Source organism: Clytia hemisphaerica, unplaced genomic scaffold (genome assembly GCF_902728285.1).
Source record: "Clytia hemisphaerica strain Z4C2 unplaced genomic scaffold, Clytia hemisphaerica genome assembly, whole genome shotgun sequence".
NCBI lineage: Eukaryota > Metazoa > Cnidaria > Hydrozoa > Leptothecata > Clytiidae > Clytia > Clytia hemisphaerica.
This window is the reverse complement of record NW_027103528.1, coordinates 2,448,959-2,463,575: the sequence shown is the minus strand read 5'-3', so window position 1 is coordinate 2,463,575 and position 14,617 is coordinate 2,448,959. Positions and strand designations below refer to the sequence as shown.

Sequence of the window (14,617 nt, the reverse complement as noted above, 5' to 3'; positions counted from 1 at the left end):
AGATCAACTTCCCAAGAAAAAGATCTACGGGGGAGGCGGAACCCACCTAGATCCGCACACCACCGGATAGGCTGTTTCCCGGAAATTTTGCTGGACCTCAAATAATGACCCATTTACATATGCGGAATTATTTTTACTTTAGCGTATAAACCAGGCCTTAAAAATCGAAGCACTGTCTCGGGAATTAAATGGCAAATTTTGGTTGGTTGATTTTGGCTGCTGCACTTTTTATTTTGTTTCAGACTTTCAAGTTTTAATTAATTGTCTTGCGAACTTGATTCAGGTAACTCTCATCCTTGTTGTGCAAATACATCCTGTAAATGACTGATGTTGTTTTTTCTGAAAGCTAGATTTCCTAGTGTGACTAACTGGTTGGCGACCGGTTAGTTGGCAACCGAACGTCTTTGAACCCAGAAAAGTCATACAAAAATAAACCTCTGGAGAATTTAGAGTCCCCTGCCCAGTTGGTGACCGGTCTAGTTGGCGACCGAACGTCTTTGAACCCAGAAAAGTCATACAAAAACAAACCTCTGGAGAATTTCTTTTGGTAGTTATCTGCCTAGACCTATTTCCCCTACTGTGTAAAAAAAGTTCTAGAAAAGAGCGAGTAGAATCTGAAAGATCCAACTTTGCACGGAAGCACGAAAAACCCGGATTTTTTGAAAAAAATTAAAATGGCTACCTGTGGACAAAAAAGCTTTGAAAGAAAAAACGCTTCAACTCCCACTCGGAGAAATACTTATCCAAAACGATGAGTATGTTAGAAAGCATTTCTGTAATAATCAGCTTGATACAGTTTCCTTCGTGTGAAATATTGGTAAAAAAGTTGATGCAATCAGCTTCGAAATTTGACGTCCAGTCTGCGACCGACCGAAAAAATGAAAAAGAATACTCTACATTGCGATCAAAACATTCCAAACGGGAAGAGAAAAAAAGAAGACTTTACATTGCGATCAAAACATTCAAAGGGCATGCCCGCGGTCTTTAACTTGTCTGCTCCAATGCGAAGTTTCTAGCTCTGGATTGAAATAACAAGAGAAACCGGTATATTGAATCTCTGGGTACTCATAAAAAATTCCCGCGTTTTTATCAAATGAAGACTCTCCATAGACTGCCACTTTCAAAACAAAACAAAAACAAACTTTAGAAAAAAATGGCGACTTGAAGAAAAATTCTGAAAAAGCATGCCGAAGGGAAATGTAAGTGAGCTATTTCAAAACAAAAGAACGAGTGTAAATAAATTTAATACGGGAAAGCTTATGAGTTTTTTTATCATCCTGATCAATTAATATGACCTTACCTACAAGTAGAGCACTGATTTTCTCTTTCTTGCGATCAGTCGCAGACTGGTACGTCGGTCGGGAACTGGGCACTGGTCCCGCTCGCTTTGAAAGTTTTTTATTCTAAGAAGATCGCCTCAAATAAAAAATCAAAACAAACACGAAGAGCATGTTAAAAGTTGTCTAACCGTTGGTCGAAAAGGATTTTCAAAAAAGTAAAAAGTAAGTCAAAATTTTGAATCAAAAAATCAGTTTTTATCTGTTACCCCCCAATGGACGACATGCAATTTCCTTAACAAATTGCTTTCAAGAACAGGGCTCGAAATAACGGTCAGACATCGGACATTGTCCGACCCAATTGCTGAAATGTCCGACCCAAATCGATTCTAGTCGGACATTATGCCCGACCCAATTACTTTTGGTGCCTTCAAAAAATTTGTCAGATGCGTTATGAAATTTCCAAAAGAAATTATAATTAACATAGAATTAGTAACTTCTTTATTTACACACAAAAACTCTCAAAATTGCGATCATTCAGGATCATTGTGTTAGATATTCATTTTGTGTGATGCTTTTTCTCAACAAATGAACGCATGCTTCAACTTCAAGTAAAAATTATGGGCTTCTGACCATTAATTGGCATTTGTTTAGCTTCTTCGTGATCAATGTGAAATTCTATCAGAAGCTTGTATTAGACTTGAAGCATATAGATTTGGAAGTAAGTGCAGTCTGTCAGGTGTATTTTCATTCAAGTAAAGATTACCCTGATTGTTAATAGAAAAATGCGATAAGATGAAAACTGAATTACCATTTAAGGATAACACCTTTTAAAAGAAAATTGTTTAGAAAAAAAAAATTGAAGTGGCTCCACACACTTTCGGTTTATTCTAATGTAAGCCCACATAAAAATCAATCAGACATGTCCCATGAACCATTTTACTTTAAAAGCCTTAGGACATGTCCGACCACCTAAATATCGTTATTTGAGTGGTCCTAAATCCAACGGCCCTCCCTAAATCCGATGGGCAATGGGGTCTTTCAAAGATACAAACTAAAATAAAAACAAATCTTTCGCTGTGACGCAATGAAGATACCAAAGTGTCAACTAAACTGAGAGATTTGATACACATCCGATGTGTCGATTGAATCGATCGATGATCGATTTGAATTGACATCTTGACATTATAACCATCTTGTTAGATGTTTTGTTTCGAGAGTCCTTGCAATAGTTTATTGTTCAACTTGGAGAAGGAATGTTTGTAAACATAGAATTTTTTTCATAACAGTTATTTTGGGTGTCGGAATTAGGCAGGGCTGTCAGATTTAGGATCACTCACGGTACCTACTATCAAAACTGTGGAAGTTTTTAAAAAACCTTTATAAAAGATCATGGAATATCAATAATGCAAACCAAAATGTTAAGTAAAATTCATGGAATTCCGATACATTCTCTTTAAAGTTTGCAAAGGACTTTTTACTACATGCCCAAGATTTCATCCTGCACTTGGTTAGAGATTAAGGCGTTTGCGGCGTGTGCTTACAGTTAGTCACACTAGGAAATCAAACTTTCAGAAAAAACGACATCAGTCATCTACAGGATGTATTTGCAACAACAAGGATGAGATTTACCTGACATGGTTTCAGCCCACTTTTCAGGTGCCCCCATTGAAGCATGGCGCCTCCAACGAGTTAGGTCCCCTTGAGAAATTGCTTTGAGTTAGGTACCCCCATTCAGCTGATAATTTTTTTGAATTGACACTTTTTGTTCTTTTGTATACCAGAAGATTGTAATCAGTTATGAGTGTGAGTGTTAAACGGTTAAACAGAGCCAAAAACACAACTAGCTATCATGTTTGCTTACTCTTATCCTGAGGTTTTAGCTTCTCTATGCTAGCAAGAGAAACGCACTCGCATGAGAAAAGTTTGTTTTTATGCTATAAAGATGGCGGCTATAAATAAAAACAATCACATTTGAAAAATATAGCAAAAGATGACGTGATGGGAAACAAAAGAAACAAGAGAATCGGATGGGGAAACTGGGTGCTTGGGTAAAAAAACTGAATAATTTGAGAATTTTGAAATATTCAATTTGGAAAATATACACAGCCCCAAGAGCCTCCATCAAAACAGCTAGGTACCCCCAATGAATAGGTAACCCCAAAGAATTGCAAAATATTAGCCCCCAACCCCTAACCTGGCCTAGGTGCCCTTTAGATTTCTGGGGGGGGGCGCTGAAACCATGGGCCGCAGGCCTGAATCAAGTTCAAGTTCCCAAGACAATTAATTAAAACTCGAAAACTTAAAATGAGACAAAATGACCCATTGCGAACGTGCAGCAGTCAGAATATCAACCAACCAAATTTTGTCATTCAATTCCTGAGACAGCGCTTTGATTTCTAAGGCCTTGTTTATAGGCTAAAGTAAAAATAATCCCGAATATGTAAATGGGTCAGTGTTTGAGGTCCGGCAAAATTTTCGGGAAATAGCCTATCTTGCGGTGAACTGATCTAGGTGGGTTTCGCCTCCCCTGTAGATCTCTTTCTTGGGAAGTTGATGGGCAGTTTAGTCACACTAGCTTCCTGCCAAAATGCGTATCAAAGATTAATTTTCTTTTGTTTTCACTAGAAAAATCTAAAATTTCAGAGAAGTTCATTCCAATGCCAAATGTTACTTCGCCATGATTGTTTTTGATTGCCTCGGCTGTTTTGAAAACCATAACAAACGGCCTAATGTTTTTGCGTTGGGTTCTCTTTGTTTGACGACCAGCGGCCAGCGCAGCCCACAAATTTTTGCAGACGGTCAGTATTATTGGTGAAAAAGTTTAGAAATTGTCTTTGTTTTGTTTTAAATGTAAACTATGTAAGCCGTAGCAAAAATAAAGATGGCTGACAAAACAACGATGGAATATTTACAGCAAGCGATGGGAGAAGGGTTGAATATTTTGAGATAAAGTTTGATTGCCACGGTCTGCGTTATTTGAAGGGGGTAGGGTTGCAAAACAAAACGTCCATTTGCAAAACCAAACGTCAATTTGACATTTTTCGGGACAAGTCAGTGTTCTGAAGGCTGCCCTAAGTCTTAGGCTAAGTAGTCCAATTCCAAAGCTGATTCAATTCCAATAAATATAAAAGCATTAAAGTGGATATCAGATACAAGATAAGAAACAAGATAAAAGAAATCAGAAAAAATAAACCAGCCGAGGCTGGAAGGTCAGCCAATAGAGCTTAGCTAGATAGCTTTAATAAGTGGGTTAACAGATGTAAGAGATGTACTGAAACAGAGTAGACTAAAAATGTTGAATACTGTAATGTACAAAATGTGAAACATTTGATAACAAGCCTGAGAGCTCCTTCACACCTCCCCCCACGAGAAATTCAAAGTATACTTCTCTTTAGCATTGTAGCACTGTTTTTATGACATCAAACAATTAAGCTATAGTTCACTACTATAAAATAAAAGAGAAACATAGTGTAATTAAACTTTTTGTTAATTTCATTCCAGTCAGTTATGATACATTTTTTCTGTTCGATGTAGACAATATCCATATCTGACCAAAGTGTTATACTAGAAATAAATAAGAAAATTGTCAGAAACTGTACTTTTTGTTTTACTTGATAAAACTCCAATTTCACTTTAATAAACTAACAAGCTGCAAACTTTAAGTCACAAAGCGCAAACTCCAGAAAAACACAATTTGCATCAAAAACTTTACAAAACGTAGTTCATATTTATAACTTTTCAACAGGCACTGTATTTTGGTAGACTTGGTCAAATTACAGAAACCATTTATCAGTTGTCTGCAAGGGCAACGAGGTACGTAAAAACTGACTGCTATTCAGTCAAAGCCAAAATTTGGCAAGGTCAGAAAAACATAATTTGCATCCAGTCTGCGTAAATAAATTTTGTAGTTTAGTCGCAAATGATAATCGAAAGCAAAACTTAAAATTCATAACTATGCGGGGAAGCTCATTTTTCCCCCGTTTTGCTTTAAACTCCCTTTTGATTGGTCTATGAATTTGGGCGATCGCCTTACCGCCTAAGCGGAATAAACACACGACCATAATAAATAAATTCAACAAGGCAGCGAAGTAGCAATTAATTTCAACTGGGAGTCCTCTCTTCTGTGCCAAGCACTGGCATTGTTTTTTAAACTTTAAAACAATGTTAAATGAAGACCAGATGGATCTGTTGTTGTGTAACTTGGCGATATAATTCATTAAATTCTAGAAACCATTTTTCATAACTTTCTGCAAGTCTGATAAGAGATATGTATAAACTGTTATCGCCATTCATTCCATTCCATTATTCGGTCAAAACGTGCGCCAAAGTTAGGAAAGGTTAGAAAAACACAATCCGCGTCCGTAACTGCATGAAAAATAGTTTGATCAATTTCAACAAGAACTGTATATATTAATATTAATATAATTGATCAAATTCCAAAGACCATTTGTCATAATTTTGCAAGTCCAATAATAGGAGATGTGATGTCATCATTTGGTTCCCGTCATCTGACCGACCCTGATTTACGGTCAGCAGGTAGAGTTGGAGAGTCGGAAAGCTTTTCCGCTGCTTTGCTGGATTTCCACTGTCGACCTCTGCACGCTCTGTGTTTACAAGTTTTCAAATCGAAGTAGCGAGCCACATGCTAATGGAGAGTAAACCGAAAACCAGTTTATCCACGGTTTCTCAATTTCTTAATTCGGATCAGTCCACACGATGGATTCCCTTTCAACAAGATGTAGCTGCTTCTTAAAAGAAAAATATTTTCAACCGAATGACCGAACGAATCCCACTTTTTAAAGTAGAAATGACGGGAACCAAACAATTTTTTGCGATTCGCCTTTTAGTCCAAAAAAGCACAATTGCATCCAGTCTTTATCAAATAGACCTTTTTTCAAAGAGGATGTCCTGTTGAATAATTATGTAGTCCATCCATAAAAACAATGATAGAGCCATGCATAATTACTGTATCATGCATATTGTAATAATTATGCATGGTTTTATCATTGTTTTTCTGCTGGACTACATAATTATTCAACAGGGTGGCCTCTTTGAAAAAAGGTCTATTTAGACAGTAGCTGTACTTTTGTAAACTTTATCAAATTCCAATAACATTATAACACCATCAATCCCACCTAGAGGCAAACAAGAAAAATATGTTTTTATTGCAAAAACTAATAAAAAGCAGCAATAAAAAGTATCAGAAAATTCAACATAAACAAAAACTTGAGCAAACGGCTTTAAAGCTTCAAAAGATATAGAAAAAGAGTCCCCTTGATGAAAATCATGTGTTTGATTTGCCGAGTTAAAAAATAAATGACAGAAATTGAAGCTTGCAACAGATTTATACTGGAAATACTTTGGTACAACACTGACTTTTATCACATCTGACTATCGCTTGAGCCGCCATCTTGAAACACCACATAATGATCTGTTAAAACAACGTACGCTAAAAGTACCCAAAAAGCTAACCCGATCGGAAGAAAGTTGAGAAGTCAAAGTGAGCACATTATGATCTGTAAAAACAACGTACGCTAAAAGTACCCAAAAGTTAACCCGATCGGAAGAAAGTTTAGAAATCAAAGTGAGATCGGAAAATCGGATTTTTTTTTTGCCGTCTTATGATGGAAGTAGAAGTAGTAGAAGAAAATTTTACCTATTTGAATGCTCAGCTTAGGCTGACCAAAAACTGAGGGTCGAAGTTCCATGCTCTGGGAGAAAATTCATAAAATTGGGGAGGTCAATATAGTCGCTTGGGAGAATGTGATGGTCTAGAGTTGGCAACCAGTCTAATTTGCAGGCGCATGTTTTTTAACATTTAAAGGTTTCGGTACTTTTTCAGGAAAATTTCATAAAATAGGGGGGCATTATAAAATGCTAATAGGGTGATTTTTTTCTGAAAAATACAATGCTTACGTACATCATAGCTGACACATAATTGACAAACAGCTTGGGAAATACTGTGTGTTCCCATTTCAAGAAATGATGCGCAAGTCATCGATGACACAAGAAATCAACAACAGGAACCAATCAAAGAGAAAAGCCACAAGTGGGAAAAAATGACTGTTTGCCAATCTTGGCGATTTGCCAAACTCAAAATTAAGTTGGCGGGTTTCATCAGCTTTCTTATGGTATATATGTAGACTGATGTAGACTCTCCGAATTGACAAACATGAGGAAATAGAAGAAAAACTAAAAATTCACCCCCTTTAAAAATATCTAGATTGTTTTATTTTTTTCAGCTGCAAACACTTGTAAAAGCGCCAAATATTTTATTATCCAATCACAGCGATATATTGATTATTTATTTTATCCAATCAAAAAATTGTCATTCAATTGTTTAAAAAGAAGTATCTAATGAAGGTAAAGCGCTTTCTTCCAATCAAAAAGGATTTTTTGAAAAAAAATAACACTCCCATCAAACTCCCGCTTTCGTTTGAGAACTAAAGATAAGAAAAATTCAACCCTTAGAATCAACGATTGAAACAAATAAAGTTATATGATTGCTCATCATCCAAGGCGCTGAAAAGCCATTAGCCCCAAAAATTAGGGCCGGTCCTTTGCTAATCATAACCTAATGATAATCTTTTTGAAAAACTCAACCTGATAGTAAATGATTTTTCATTTGTTGTATTTTGTCTTTGCTGATTTTACTATTTGAGAGTATGCAAAGAAGTAAATAGCATAATCAATAATTTAGGTTGAATGAAATTCCTGAACTTTAAAAACCTAAAGATTGTGACAGTCAAGGATTCTGTTGATTTATGCAGCAGATTTACAATGGAACCATTTGCCTTTATAATTTACACTTGTAAAACTGTAGTTGAGATTTCATAGAGGTGACATTGAGAAAATCTTTTTCTTGAAATTACTTTTATGCTGTATCGGAGGTTGTATTGAATTTGAGCTCTTTTTAATTTGCAGACCATTTTTAAGTTCTTCATAAACTAAAAAAATAATTGTTCAAAATGGCAGCTGTGGAAGTGATGGCAACATACCCAAGTGACAGAAACAAACTTATCGCTGAGAAAAAGGAAAAAGTTGTTGTAAAAACTATTCAAGTAAAGTTCTTTCTGTTTTGTGTTTTTTTTGCGTCGATTTCATTAGCTTTAAAAATTGTTGATATATTTTGATTCCCAAAGAAAAATTCAAAAATAAGGTTTTAGATCTTTTGACTCTTTCAAGAATCAGTAAAAAGTTTTTCTATACTTATATCTATGCTGTATGCTTCACGATAGATAATATTTTAGTTTTGATTCACGTTTCAGATGGAGGTAGAAGACAGTAAAAGCCATGAAGGGCTGCAGCAATATTATATCACAAAAATTGAAGAATCGAAAGTAATTATTCTAATCATTATAATCCTGAAATTCAAGAAATTATTATTTCAGCCCATTAAGCCATTATGTACATACACAACTTTGTATGGAGCTGTAGAATCTTTTCATTTATTTATGCACAACTCACGGTATATGTGATTAAGAGTAATAGATTTAACCGATTTAACAGAGTAATAGATCTTACCTTAATTTAACTTGTGTTTTAGATGGAAGTTGCTGACAAAGTCAAAGATCTGCGACGTTTGGAAGCTCAGCGGAATGAACTCAATGCCAAAGGTAAGTGATTGATCTCAGAATTTAACCTGATTGAAATATTAATTTTAATTTTATCTCATGAATAGAACAGGAAGAAGTATTTCTATAACTTCTTCACTTTATCCTATCTAGATTAATTCGTGTTTTCAGTGTTATATACTTATGCAGGATATCCTAAAAAAAAAGTAGTGTTTCAAGCCACTTCTCACTAATGCAAGTACCATGAAACTGGTATTCCTTTTGATTACTTTGTACGAGACAATCTTAGTATGGTGTTTGGCGAAAAAACTTTCAAAGAAATATTTTGAGATTATTCCCCTGTTGCATTAAATGATATTATTAGCTTATAAGTTTTTGCGCTTTGTGTTTTATTATAGTATTATTGTGATTTGTAAAAAAAGTTAAGCCTTATATTGTTGTATTTCAAAAACTTTATCATACGCACAAAATTATTTTTCTTTTTATAAAAGTGTTCTGACACAGTCCATTTTTTCAACTTCAGTTGAGCTAGAAAAACTTTGAGACTTGAAAAATTATCGGATTTGGCTGAAATTTGGCACACTTGTTCCTCGGGTGAATATCTGGGGATGTTTTTTTTTAGGGAACACCCAAATGATAAAATGACTTCTTTGTTTTGGCTTAGTAGTTTGCTTTTTTTGAGATTTAATTTTCAAATTTTATTATGATTTTCCTGGATATTTTTCAGTGCGTATGTTACGTGAGGAGCTACAACTTCTTCAAGAGCAAGGTTCTTATGTTGGTGAAGTTGTCAAGCCAATGGACAAAAAGAAAGTCTTGGTCAAGGTTTTATTATTTTCTTCTTTTGCTTGCTTTTCAAATTATATAATCATTTGAAAGTATGATCTTCAACTAGTTTCCTCGATAATTTGGATGTTATACTAGAACTCTGATGCTACTTGATATCACTTCATGATATTCTTAATTCTGATTCTATCAAATGCTACGAACCTCATGCTATTACAAGAGGAAACTTTTCATGTCACATAACAACATACTTTAGGCGTACAAACTTTCGCGGGCAGAAACGATTTTTGCGAATTTTCGGCACATTATTATCCTTTAATACCTTTTTAAAGTCGTAGAACAACTGTCTTTAGCGGATTTAAGGAATATTTTTCACTTTTAAGGCAATTTTTATTCGAAAATTTTAATTTTTATCCAACGATTCGCGAAAGTTTGTTCTTGCAAATTCGTGAAAGTAAATGTCGCAAATTTTGCAATTTTTCGACCTCGTGAAAGTTTCTGCTCGCGAAAGTTTGTACGCCTAAAGTATCTTTCTTTTTGGTATTTTCTTAAGTGTTTCCCTATTTGCCTGTTGTTGCATTGTTCTTGATTTCTGTTGAGAGTTTCCGGGTAATAACGCAATTACCAGTCATTTTTAATTAATTCATGGACTTTTACTTTGATTTAGGTTCACCCAGAAGGAAAATATGTTGTTGATTTAGACAAAGGAATTGAAATGACACAAGTAAGTGGGGATCTTTATGAAATGATATTGTCGCTTGTGTTGTGGACTCAGTCAGTAGAATATTAGTAGAAATTCAAGGGTGTTCTGGGCGTGTATCTTAAACCACCTAGACTTAACTCAGTGACTAGAAATATGAGTACAGTATCACGAACAAGAATTTTCTACCCATTTCATTTCCATTTCAATTTGTAGCTTTACTTTTTTTGTAACTTTGTTTTAGATATCTGCCAATTTGAGGGTGGCTTTGAGGAACGATAGCTACACATTACATAAAATTTTACCCAATAAAGTAAGTTTTCGTTTTACTTTTCTGATGAATGAAATGTGTTAAACTCTTTTTATTGGTGTAATGAAGGGTATTGACTGATTTATCTTTTTACGTAGTACATTCCTCACCCGGTAACCATAAAAAACATTGTAACAGTAAGTATAATTTTTACACCCTCCATTTTAGGTGGATCCTCTGGTCAGTTTGATGATGGTAGAGAAGGTTCCAGACTCCACTTATGAAATGGTCGGTGGGCTGGATAAGCAAATCAAAGAAATCAAAGAGGTAAAATACATCGCATTTTCCAGATAATGCACAGTTCCGGGATTAGAAGGGGTTAACAAATCTGAATTTAAATCTAGACGTTCCAGCCTTGTTTTAGGATGCTACCGTAAATTATAGTTTGATAATAATGCTTATATTTAATTGTGATTAATCGATTGCAATTCATTTTCTTTCAGGTCATAGAGTTACCAGTTAAACACCCAGAGCTTTTTGAAGCACTTGGAATCGCTCAACCCAAAGGTGTTCTTCTATACGGACCACCAGGTACGAGCTTTTCGATTTCCAATAACTCCAATACTTAAATCTCCAATTGTGCATTTTGGCTGACGTTTGTACGACTTTCAATCCTACAGCTCATTTCGAAATGATTTGGGACATCGTGAAGGCTATCACTACTGTATCTTTTTATATCGAAAGTAAAACGTCTGAGAGCAGTTGATACAAGCAGTTGTTTTACAAACAAATTATGATAGAACTAATCTGTTTTTTTTTTCATTGTTGCTTTTTGTCATTCTTTCCAAACTTAATATGATCTTATGATCTTATGTTTGAGATATTCTACCTCGGTAGGAATAGGAGTTGAGTTTTTGTGATTACAATGATTCTGCTCACACAATATAGCAATTATATTATATAAAGTGAAGTGAGTATAATAAAACCTCTTTTTTTACGAGAACCATGTTTTGAACTAAATAATCGTATCCCATAGGAACTGGAAAAACACTTCTTGCCAGAGCTGTTGCACATCACACCGAATGTACCTTCATTCGTGTATCTGGCTCAGAATTAGTACAGAAATTTATTGGAGAAGGTTCAAGAATGGTTCGAGAACTTTTCGTACTGGCCAGGTAAAGAATCAGATTCAATGTTCGAACTAATTTCGCTCGCTCGTAATATTTTTCTTATTTTTCTCCTCTTCTTTGGTACAGTTGACTGACAAAAGATTTACCTCCGCAAAGAGTTACCTCTGCAAAGAGTTGTATATTATTGGGTATTATTTAGGACTCATCTTATAGAAAAACTGTTTTGTTGTAAAATTTTGTAATAAAGTATTTCGTAAATTTAAGTAGAATGTGCCTGAATGTGCACGATCCCCCTTTTTGATAAGGGAGAGAATCTAAGATTTTCTAAATACAACTGCTAAATAATAGGTAAATTCCTTTTGAAGTTTTTGAATGACAATTACCTGAAATGACCCAAATGTAATCCTTTGAACTTTACCCTAATGTCTCTTATAAAACTAATTCCTCGTCGAGTTTATTAATCACTGGTTTGGAAAATTTTTTGAGAAGGTGGGCCTTTCACTACATATTAAGTGAAACAATACCTTCAAATTATTTGGAATTTTTGTATTTTCAGGGAACATTCACCTTCTATTATTTTCATGGATGAAATTGATTCCATTGGTTCAGCACGTATTGAATCTGGAGGCTCTGGTGGAGGTTAGCTCAAATAAACAATCTTTTCTTTTGACTTTCCATCTTAATTGCGTCAATAGAAGATTTCCCAACCAATTACCATGAAGCACAAGCCTCTATTGACAATTCATTTGTCTATAATTGTTAGAGTAGGCAAAAGTGGATGACAATGCATTGGCTTTCTAGACAGACAATTTTCAGTCCAGTTTATCTCATAATTAGAATTGACAGGACAAAAAGTGGGCTAGGTCTAAACTAGTTTTCAACCGTTTATGGTTCTCTATGGATACAAATGAAAGGGTTTGAACGTTGCTCGATATTTAATGACAGCCACATCCCCTTTTCAGGTGATAGTGAAGTCCAACGTACCATGTTGGAGTTATTGAATCAATTGGACGGCTTCGAACCAACACAAAACATTAAAGTTATCATGGCTACCAATCGAATCGACATTCTCGATAGTGCTTTATTGAGACCTGGTCGTATTGACAGGAAGATCGAATTTCCTGCTCCTAATGAAGACGTAAGTTTTGCGATATTGCTGGTTAGAATATTTGTTTTAAAATGCAGTTTTAAAAGTTTTCAATGCCTTCCAAACGTATAATGTGAACTACTAATAGAACTATAGACAGTTTTTTCAGCTCCCTGTTTACTGATCGACTACATTTGCCGCATTGTGTTTTGGTTAGTATAATTTACACAATCTACATGAATTCGATACCCTTTTCCAGGCTCGAGCAGACATTTTACGTATCCATTCTCGAAAGATGAATTTAACTCGTGGTATCAATTTGAAAAAGATCGCCGAAACAATGCCAGGATCATCTGGTGCCGAAATTAAGGTCAGTAACCACATCTTTCAGCATCTTTCAGTTCAAATTTTTTTGTTAAGTTTCAGATACTATATGGTATCTTATGTGCCCTAATTATATCAAAGAAAACGAATCAATATGAATGTATCAAGCTGCTATTGAAGAAAACAAAAGAACAGACAAATAAGAGGGAAATCTTTAGACTACAGTATTAAAACTATTTCCACCAAATGCAAATTGTTCAGTGCACTAAAATACTTAAAATTCATTCTTGGTCTTAGGGTGTTTGCACGGAGGCTGGTATGTATGCTTTAAGAGAACGAAGAGTCCACGTCACTCAAGAAGATTTCGAAATGGCCGTCGCCAAGGTAAATTTTCATTTTCGAACACTTTGCTGAACGTGGGGCCGTCTCACATATCATCAATGAAGTTTTCTTAACTAAGTGTTTTATCTATTGCTCAGGCTTAGATCATGCTTTAATCTGTATCTTTGATTCCATTGATTGCAAACAACAGAGCCATCTTTTGATTTACAAGATTGAACATGGATACTCATATTTCTAAATTTTCAGGTGATGCAAAAAGACAATGAAAAGAACATGTCCATCAAGAAGCTATGGAAATAAATACCACAAGCCGATCGTTAATCATCACCCAAAATCGAACTAATTACCCATTTTTGCTCGTTGTTTACTTTAACAAACTTTTTAAAGATTTTTTGCGAAAAAAGCAGACCTACCCAACTTTAATAACAGCCAGAGAGAATCTTGTTCAATTTTCAATTGCTATTTAATTTGTATTTTTTACTATAAAAAAATTAACTTCGGTAAACCAAGTATGTTCATTTCTCGTTTAGTTTTTCATTTTGTTTTGTTTGTTCTGCTTCTGTGAGTTATTCAAAAAGAAAAATAAGATTCGGTTTTTGCCCATCTATTTTACCAGCCTTGGTTCAATGGCTCTTGATCGATCATAGCGCGTGGACGTGCTACTTTGAGAAAACAAGCGGAGTCGAACGGGCCACACAGAAGAGGGGTATACACACCTTCTTCTTATTCCCTTGCGGCACGCCCACGCTGCGATCGATCAAGGCCGGGGGAGGGCACTAGTTTTCGAAGTGACGGGTATGTTCGAGCCAATAATCGAAAATCATCAACACGGGAAAACGGTATTATAAAAACAGACGGTGACGGTATTTAACCCTATTTTTTGTCAGTATTCCGGTATTTTAACCTCTACAACCCCCACCCCATTGAAAATGTATGCTTCGTGCACATGTATTATACTCAGAAAGATAAGATACGCTTACTATGTGTAACTATCAAATAAGTTATGTCATATCTTCCTTCGTTTCGAGCGTAAAACTCCTACTTAGGATGAAATTTTCACCTTAGATGCATTCTATTTAGCCCTTTAAGTGACACTTAATTTGATCATCAGTTTTTTTTGACATCGTCAATTATGATGTCACAA

The 14,617-nt window shown here is 35.1% G+C and overlaps 1 protein-coding gene across 1 annotated transcript; it reads left to right on the top strand.

Moving 5' to 3' along the window:
• The first annotated feature begins 8,183 nt into the window (after positions 1 to 8,183).
• LOC136799556 (26S proteasome regulatory subunit 8) lies at positions 8,184 to 13,985 on the top strand. The gene is made up of 14 exons (XM_067056275.1): positions 8,184 to 8,341; positions 8,549 to 8,620; positions 8,827 to 8,896; positions 9,582 to 9,679; positions 10,308 to 10,364; positions 10,585 to 10,653; positions 10,819 to 10,917; positions 11,094 to 11,181; positions 11,627 to 11,765; positions 12,277 to 12,359; positions 12,683 to 12,858; positions 13,067 to 13,177; positions 13,429 to 13,515; positions 13,720 to 13,985. Exons 1-14 carry the CDS (start codon positions 8,249 to 8,251, stop codon positions 13,771 to 13,773), a joined length of 1,296 nt encoding a protein of 431 aa, XP_066912376.1. The 5' UTR covers positions 8,184 to 8,248; the 3' UTR covers positions 13,774 to 13,985.
• The last annotated feature ends 632 nt before the right edge of the window (positions 13,986 to 14,617 follow it).